At 43.6% G+C, this 8881-nt stretch overlaps 1 protein-coding gene across 1 annotated transcript in view; it reads right to left on the minus strand.

Moving 5' to 3' along the window:
• Window positions 1-8192, minus strand: part of CLIC4 (chloride intracellular channel 4) — a 49407-nt gene extending 41215 nt beyond the window's left edge. The window contains exon 1 of the mRNA XM_035118109.2: window positions 7828-8192. Within this exon, the coding sequence (XP_034974000.1) occupies window positions 7828-7902 (75 nt within the window). The 5' untranslated portion in view covers window positions 7903-8192. The remainder of the gene's footprint in view (window positions 1-7827) is intronic.
• Between the last annotated feature and the right edge of the window lie 689 nt (window positions 8193-8881).

The following is an 8881-nucleotide window of genomic DNA, read 5'->3' on the forward strand; positions in this document are numbered from 1 at the left end:
GGCTCCAACTGCCTGCAGTCATGAGAAGTAATGCTGTTTTCACTAGTTACTCTTTGGTTGAGCAGGGCATTCGACTGGGGAACAATAGACAAAATGCACCATCAGAATTCAAACACACCCTCACTGCATTTCTGTGTAGCACACAAGGCTCTTAAAAGTTCATGTTCTCTAGCCCTCAATTATTAAGAGAAGCTTGAAAAATTAAATAAAAACATGAAGACTGAATACAGTATAATAAAATGCCATCAAAATGCATCTGTTCTCATAAGTTAAGCACATATCAAAAAGTGTAAAGGTTTATTTAGTTTCACAAGACATTTGACATAGTCATGTAAGGGCATGACCCAGCCAAAGTTAATCACTTAAGCTCCTTTGGTTTCAATGGAGGAGAGAACCACTATGGTATGTTTCCAGGCAAGTCAAAGTGCTGTCTTTGATCTTTAAAACCCATTGCAGTCCTCCTTACCACGAATACAGCAAATGATATACAGGTATCCCCCTAGATGCACCCTACTGTGCACTGAGATTTGACAGAGGCCCCACTATGGGCTACTCAATCAAAGGCCTTCTCCATGACAGCCCTGGACTCCTTACCTAGGCTGGCTAGTTCTTTACATGCATTTGGGGAGATGGCTTAAAACTAAGGGTGGTGAACCTGTGGCCCTCCAGATATTGTTGGATCATAGCTCCTATCATCCCTGACCACTGGCTGTGGGTGGGACTGTTGGGAATTAGAGTGCAGCAACATCTGGAGGGCTGCAGGTTCCTCATCCCTGGTTCAGGGTTTCCTTTTAAAGTTGGCTTTCCCTCCTTGATGAAAATGTAAGCAATTGTTTTCATTAGCTACTGGAGTTTGTCTTATGCTGCAGTCTAGTTTTTATTTGATACTGCATGATTTTGTATCATCTTATTATTAAGCTGCTTCCGGGCATGTATTTTGCAAAACCAGATATAAACAAACCGCTGTAGGTCAGCTCTCATCAAAACTATACTGGTTATATATGTTAATGACATACACCTAAATACTGTTTATTTGTATTGTTTTACTAATATATTTGCACAAGTCTTTTATATTTGCTCCGCGAACAAAAGTTAAACTAACCCTTTCTATGAAAACATTGTCTTCATCTTCAAAGCCCTGTAAAAACAATTGCTTATGACAGAGTCCTCAGTTGCATTAACAAAGCTACTATAAATAGGAACACTAAAGCAGGATATACCAAGAGCAAAGCAACTCCTCGCAGCTTCACAAGCTCTTTGAATTTGCTGAAGTACTACTGTCAGCTCATATTAAACAGATCACACACAAAAACACCAAAAACCCTACTATCTAAAGGAAACTTAGTTTTATGGCTGATTTGAATAAACCTAGTCATTTGTTGCACTTTCAGACTGGCAAGGACAAACCAGGGCAACTAAAAAGTTTCACAAGCACGTGAAATTATTGCACCGAAACGAAGTGGAACAAATTTATTGTAGCATAAATGTTTATGGATTAGATGTCTTGGGACAGTATCCAAAACTGAGTGTGAACTTTCCCCCATACTGTACACTGAAACTTCTTCTTCCTTTCCTCAATCCAAATCTGTTCTAGAGGATCCTCCAACTCTTCAAGAAGAATTTGGGTGGCCCACCAAGGAAAGACAGGGTGGGGAAGTTCTGATATGTAGGAAGAAGCCTGTTCCACTGCTGTCTGGACAGCGTGGGTTCTAATGCTTAAGTCTTTAAAGGTGCCACAAGTCATTGTTCTTTTTTCTTGCAAGAGACTAGACATAGCTACTCTGCAAATAGAAATTCTTACACGTGAGTACTGAAAGAGGTAAGCTGCAAGTCAACTTTCAGGTAACCTGGAAATAAGACATCACATGCTTATAACTTAGAAGGTTCTATAATTTAAAACCAGGTTCTTCACAAAGGAAACTACAGCTTAGCACTCAAAATGCAAACCATTGTGAATAAACATTCTTCTCAAACATTTACATGCTTTATTCAGGATCTGGTACTTTAAGTTTCTGCAAGGACTGGGTTATGGAGATAAGGACAAGCCATGTTATTCTGTTTCCAGTCACCTCCTGCATGGTAACTTCACTGTGGCAACTACAGCAACTAGCTGTATGGCTTTATAAACACCAAACAAGTGCAACCACAGACTCACAAATCCAAACCTTGTTCACTGAAGACACACTCAGACAATGAATAGCTTCAGTCATGACTAATTTAGATGCTACAGGTGAACAAAGTGTAATAGGCTTTTCCTCTATCAATGTCAAGAATGATGTCAAAAGGTGAAAAAATTCCAAGCCAGACCTTAAAAGTCTGGCTCCCTCCTCCGGAAGTCCTGACCTGGAACTTGAGGCACTTCAGGTGACAGTACCTTCTCAACTATGACTATTTAATATACCAATACTGTCTCAAGCTGCCCACTGAAAGATTAGCTGGTGCCATGGGCTCCCCTGCTCACTTTTCAAAGAAGTGCCAGCCAGTTTATACAAGTGTTCCACTTTTCATCAATTCACATAAGATGAACAGCCAAGTAAATTTCCAGCCTGCCCAAACTGTCTGGTCTAACCCTGACCATTAGGTCCAGTTGTGGACGACTCTGGGATTGCGGCGCTCATCTCGCTTTACTGGCCGAGGGAGCTGGTGTACAGCTTCCAGGTCATGTGGCCAGCATGACTAAGTTGCTTCTGGTGAACCAAAGCAGTGCACGGAAACGCTGTTTACCTTCCCGCCAGAGCGATACCTATTTACCACATAGCTGCCAAGTTTTCCCTTTTCTCACGAGGAAGCCTATTGAGCATAAGGGAAAATCCCTTTAAAAAAGGGATAACTTGGCAGCTATGTTACCTACTTGCACTTTTGACATGCTTTCGAACTGCTAGGTTGGCAAGAGCAGGGACCGAGCAACGGGAGCTCACCCCATTGCGGGGATTCGAACCGCCGACCTTCTGATCGGCAAACCCTAGGCTCTGTGGTTTAACCCACAGCGCCACCCGCGTCCCCAACATAACAATATATTCTCCAATTCTCCAATTTATTACCAATTGCATTTGTTATAACAACGAATCCCAGAATCATGAATGAAGCACCAAGAGAGAAAATAAGCATTGTGTTTTCATTTCTAGCATTGTTGTCAGAAGATAATCTTATCAAGGGGTCTGGCTTGCCATCAAAATAATCCCATTAGGCACAGTCCTCATGCCAGGTGCAGCTCTCTCACTAAAGCATAATCTTGTAAAAAAATGCTTTACCTGACTGAGAAATGGTTAGGAAACACAAGCAGGTTGTTGCATCAAGCCCAGGGCCATGAGTGGCCATACTCAAATCTTAACTAGGGGAGTAGGCTCTTCAGCTCACAAGTGTGGAATGTGGAACCTGAACAGTAGCAGGCAAAGGTTCCTGCATTTATACCAGGCCTGGGCAACCCAAAGACTTTTGTGCTGCCTGCCTATTGAAGGGCCCGGAATTGCTCTCTTGTATCCTGTTTTATTTGGTGGACAGTGATTTGGACTTGCACTTAAATCTGTTCAGCCCAGAACTTATTAGACCCTTTGGTATTCTCCTGGATTAGAGAATGATCTACCTTCACAAGGTTGTGATATGGACAATAGCCATCCAGGCTGCACAATGCCTATTAAGGGCAATACTGGAATTTAGCTTTTCAGCAACATTCTACAGGCTACAGGAAAACATTTGCCACATATTCATTATATGCAAGCCTTTACTTCTACAAGGTTCTATTTAGGTGTTTTAAATATCCCTGCTAGACATTGGAAGCAACTCTGCTTTATCAATTATACATGTGCTTTTGCTAGTAAGCTCTTAGGGAATGAAATCTATTAACTGCTTCTGTTTAATCAGCACTAAGATGCAAATATTTGCACTGCAAGTTAACATGGACTTCAGGCAGACCAGAGGCACTGACTGAAGACACAAACTTAAGTTATTAATTACCACAGACCACCAACGTAAGTGCTATAAGCAATGTTGTATTTTAACTATGCATCTAATTTGCTTTGCAAACATGCTCTAGAGCAGGAAGAGGCCATGAATTATAGCAGCAGCACCAGTGTAAATATTTTTCTTTCACAGGCACTACAGAAATTGCAATGATTATGCTTAACCACTTTGTTGGAAACTAGGAACTTCTACCTGTTTTGTTCCCCTAGAGATATAATCCATTAAAAAATCTAGTTGGTTTGTAGACCAGCTTTTTATAAATTCTGTTCAGGGTTTACTTAACATGTTCATTCCCGAGTTTAAGCCTGGCTGCTGCTGTTCTTTATGTGCCGATCACACTGATACAGGCATTTAAACAGATATTAGTACAGATTCCCAACGAAATAAACTGCTTGCTTAGGATAGATTCAATCCACGCATTGCATACATGTATAATTAAGTTGATCTTGAACTTGGTTTAGAACACTTGTAACCATTTCCTTTGAACACTCGAATGGCTACATTTCAACAATCATGTTACACTACTCTTCAGCCAGAGGCTAACAGAGCAGCTTATAAACAATTAAAATGTATTCAAGCTTGAAATGGTCAACACAAAGGGAAAATGGATTGGGAGGATGAAACCCGAATTTGCTTTTCATTTTCTTAGTTACCAGTTGTTCTAATGACCAGCTGTTTGTTAATTCAAGGAGATGAGACACAGGTGCCAGAAGCTGCTGGTCTCTCAGCTGCACCGATGTAGTGGCCCTGACTCGCTTCTCCTCCATCCTCTGCTACAGCCTGATGTAATGACTACTATTGGGTCCAGACATAGCATCCAGACATAGCCATTTGTTCCTTCTTATGCAAGTAAGGAAACCAGGAAGTCTCTATTAACCATAGCTTCCCGATGTATCTGAACCAGGAACTATGGACAATGGCTTCCAGCAATCCAAAATATGGAAGCCAACTTTAAACCATGGCCCCTTATTCTGGCCTGTTTGGAAGCTATAAACCATGGTTACTAGTTCAGTTGCACCAGGAAACTGGTCAACTGAATTCTTGGCTTGTTTCCTCACTCATGCAAGAGAGAAAAGTAAAGCAGCTGCATTAAACTCATGCATTTCCAACCTTAAGCTAAGAGTTGCATCAATCCGAATAGAGTCATTGTCAAAGTCTTCATATGGGCCAGTCCAGGTAATATGTGACAGAAGATTCAGACACTTCACAGCTTATTGGAAGTTATGAGAACACTCATTCCTCCAGCTGACTCTTCTCATAGGTAGTATGATCAAAGCTGCTTTCACAACGTTCTAATCAAATATTAAAAATCATTGCCCAGCCCCTGAACAGTCATGAGACAAGCCTAGACATGTAGTTACAGAAGGCCAGGAGACTCTTGAGAGTCCCATGGACTGCAAGAAGATCAAACCTATCCATTCTTAAGGAAATCAGCCCTGAGTGCTCACTGGAAGAACAGATCGTGAAGCTGAGGCTCCAATACTTTGGCCACCTCATGAGAAGAGAAGACTCCCTGGAAAAGACCCTGATGTTGGGAAAGAACATGAGTTTGACCAAGCTGCGGGAGGCAGTGCAAGACAAGAGTGCCTGGCGTGCTATGGTCCATGGGGTCACGAAGAAAAATAAAAAAATTGATGGACTTCCATTTCATGCGGCTCAATGTGGTGCCTTCCATAGTTCTGGTTACAGGTAGGTAGCCGTGTTGGTCTGGATACGAAGAGTCGGACACAACTAAACAACAACAACAATGAGAGGATATTCCTGTTTTCAATACATTATCACTTTTCCACAATAGAAGGGATGTAAAAGATGTGATCCTCCAGTCCCTGGATTCCTCAGAGCTGGTACATCCCCTAAGAGAATATGGGTGTGGAACAGATTGTGTGATAAGGCTCTTGTTTACAAGTCAAAAGCTTTCAAAACTCCAAAATATGCCTCTTCATATTTAAAAAGAACCATGCCTTTTAAAATGATCCCATGTAGCTCATTTCCCCTAAAAAAACCCAGCATTGCAGAAGTAGAAGCAAGAAATCAAGTGGACGCTTTTTACACTATATCCAACAGCAATTGAGTAATGGACTATTCATAGCTTGTATGAAGTAGTATTTCAAAATAAAATGACTTCATCCAGATTCAGTCAAGTTGCCACCTTATTCCCAGCCCAAGACTTCTGAGTAAGAGGGAGCTAAGATTGAGTATTACAGAAGCAGGGAAGAATGCAGAAAACAGGAACATTTTATTATTGGAGCACTTGGAAACAGCTCTTGCTTTGAAAAATACACTTATCATAATAAAAAAGGTTTAGTGAATGTTAAGGCCAGAGTATCTGGTAAAACCAAACAAGGCAAGGTTGAAACCAAAGCACACTCCCCAAAGGCCATTTTTGGAAACCAGAAATGGTTCCATAAATAAAAACATAAACAAGTCTTTATCCTCTCTGAAATGATGTCCACTATTAATTAACTTTTTATAGGGAAACGAACAGGAAACAGAAGAGTGAAACTGAATGGAAAGAAAGATTCACATCTATAACTTAACTTTGCAACAGGAGTCTCTTTCAAAATACTGCTCATAGTGATCAACACATCATAAAAATTGGAAGTAGTAGTTTGCAGATTATGACATGATGTGATTTAACTGGTTCCTAAGTCTAGTTACAGACTCTTTGAAAAGACGTAGGTAGGGAAGTGCCTGGTTGCATTAGGTGGGGGTGGACCTCCCTCTGTGAAAAAGCTAACAAAACAATAGGCTCTTCAAATTGGAGATCATGTATGATGCCCAAAAACAAGGAAAGAGGACTGAATATACAAACCAAGTATAGACAACCTTCAGGGGATATACCGGTATGGGTTAGACTGGAAGACAACTAAGGATTAGCTGAGGAATGTTGGGATGGAAGGACTCCAGCATGTCACAAAACCAAAAGACCTGCAGAGGAAAAGCTTTCCGACCCCATCACCAAACTGAAATCGCACAACAGAATTGTATTTTTTTGAAGAATGTGCAGAAGAACAACCCACAGAGAAAGAGGGATATGAGAAGTTAGTGTCAGGCTGATTAGTACCCATGCTATTTATGAAGTTCTAGAGTCTTCATTTCTATAATACAGTATGGAATAAGCTATATGCAGCCAACAGGTTTAAATGCACAGAAATGAAGAGATGACTGTGTGGAAGGGCGAGGAGAATCTGCCCATATAACACACATTGTTTTGCTACTTACACAATTTCCTTGTCTTATACTCAACCCACGGAACACTTCCTTGGAAGTTAAGTCCCGCTGAGTTCACTAGGAATTATTTCCAAATACCCACGCACAGAACCAGAATGTCCCTCCCCAAACTCCAGTTCTGGACACAGCCCAGCAGCCTGTCCTGGAGAGGCGAGAGGGAACGCCATAGGGAAATGTTGAGATTGAGAACTGCTGCGGGGTATTGCAGAAAGCAAAGTCGAGTCCCTAACGACTAAAAGCCACTTGCTCAGACCCCACTCTCTTGCCTCAGAGATCTTCAACGGGCTCTTTCGCCGAGTATGTAGAAGCTGAAGGTTAAGACCAAGGATGAGTGCAAGAAATGACACCGGAAATAATAGAGGCACATCGCGCTATTTCTGTTCCCAGGCACCAAATTTGCATGCGATTTTTACTGCCATAATGTTTTGTAAGCCGCTTTGAGAGATTATTATTAAATAACAATAGAGTGGACCCAGAAGCGTGCATGAGAAATACCATGGCGATGTGGAGTAAGGCGAGTCAAGTCGACTCCCTCAATAAGGAGCAGGGATGAACCACACACTACCGGAGAGGGGGGCTGCTTAATAAAGGCTGGGGGGGGGGAGAAGCACACTACCCGCAAGGAGCACCTTTTACCTTGACGAAGAGCTCGATGAGAGGCTGCTTGTCGCCCTCTTCCTTCACCCCGTTGACCGGCACCGAGAGCGCCATGCTCTGTCCTCCTCGCTCGGCCACCCGCTCTGCGTGGAGACTGACCGGCGGCGACGCCCTGCGAGCAAGCGAGAAAACTCCTCCCTTCACTCACTCACTCACTCAGCCGGTCCTTCGCTCGCCTGCCCGTCTGGCTCCCCTCACGGCTTGTGCGAGCGCGCTGGCGAGTGCGAGGGAGGGAGGGAGCGCCCCGCGGATTCCGCTCTTTCTCTCTCTCTCCCTGCCTCCTAGACTTCAGGGACGTCGAACAAGGCGGACCGCGACTGAGGAGCCGATTCTAGAGACGCCGCCAATTTATACCAAGGGGAGGGGATTGAGCCGCGAAAGGGGCGTGGCAAACCGCGCGGGGGGTGCAGGGAGCAAGCGAGGAAACAAACAGCGACGGATAAAGGTTGGGAAGACACCGCCTAATAATATTTGTCGGGTGCCAGGGCGGGGCCTGTGCTGCGAAGGAGGCGTGACTTAGGACATCAACCCGCCCCCGGCAGCAAAGAGGCGGGACTCTGACGAATGGGAGTGGGTGTGGCCTGAGCAGGGTGGGCGTGTTTCAGGGGACTGTAGTGGGGAGCCTCCCGCCCATAGCTGTCAAGTTTTCCCTTTTCTCGCGAGGAAGCCTATTCAGCATAAGGGAATTTCCCTTAAAAAAAGGGAGAACTTGACAGCTATGCTCCCGCCCCCTTTCCCCGACTCAACCCAGGCGAGGGGAAAGAAGGGGGCGTGGCCTGACTTCGTTGCGCTCGCTCGCTGCTGAGCAGGGGGAGCGTTTGTCTTGGCTGGTGATAGGGAGGGTTCAGATGCGAAGGAGCCGGGCCTGTGAGGCGGGTGAAGGTCTCCTTGCATGAAACTCAGGAACAAGTTTCTAGTCCACGTGTTTGTCTATTCATACCCTTCCCTTTTAATGTATAACTTGTCTCAGACTCAGCATCAGATTAAAAGATTAACAAAAATAACAAACCCACAAAATCAAACCATTTCCAGG

This window comes from Zootoca vivipara, chromosome 6 (genome assembly GCF_963506605.1).
Source record: "Zootoca vivipara chromosome 6, rZooViv1.1, whole genome shotgun sequence".
NCBI classification, from domain to species: Eukaryota; Metazoa; Chordata; class Lepidosauria; order Squamata; family Lacertidae; genus Zootoca; species Zootoca vivipara.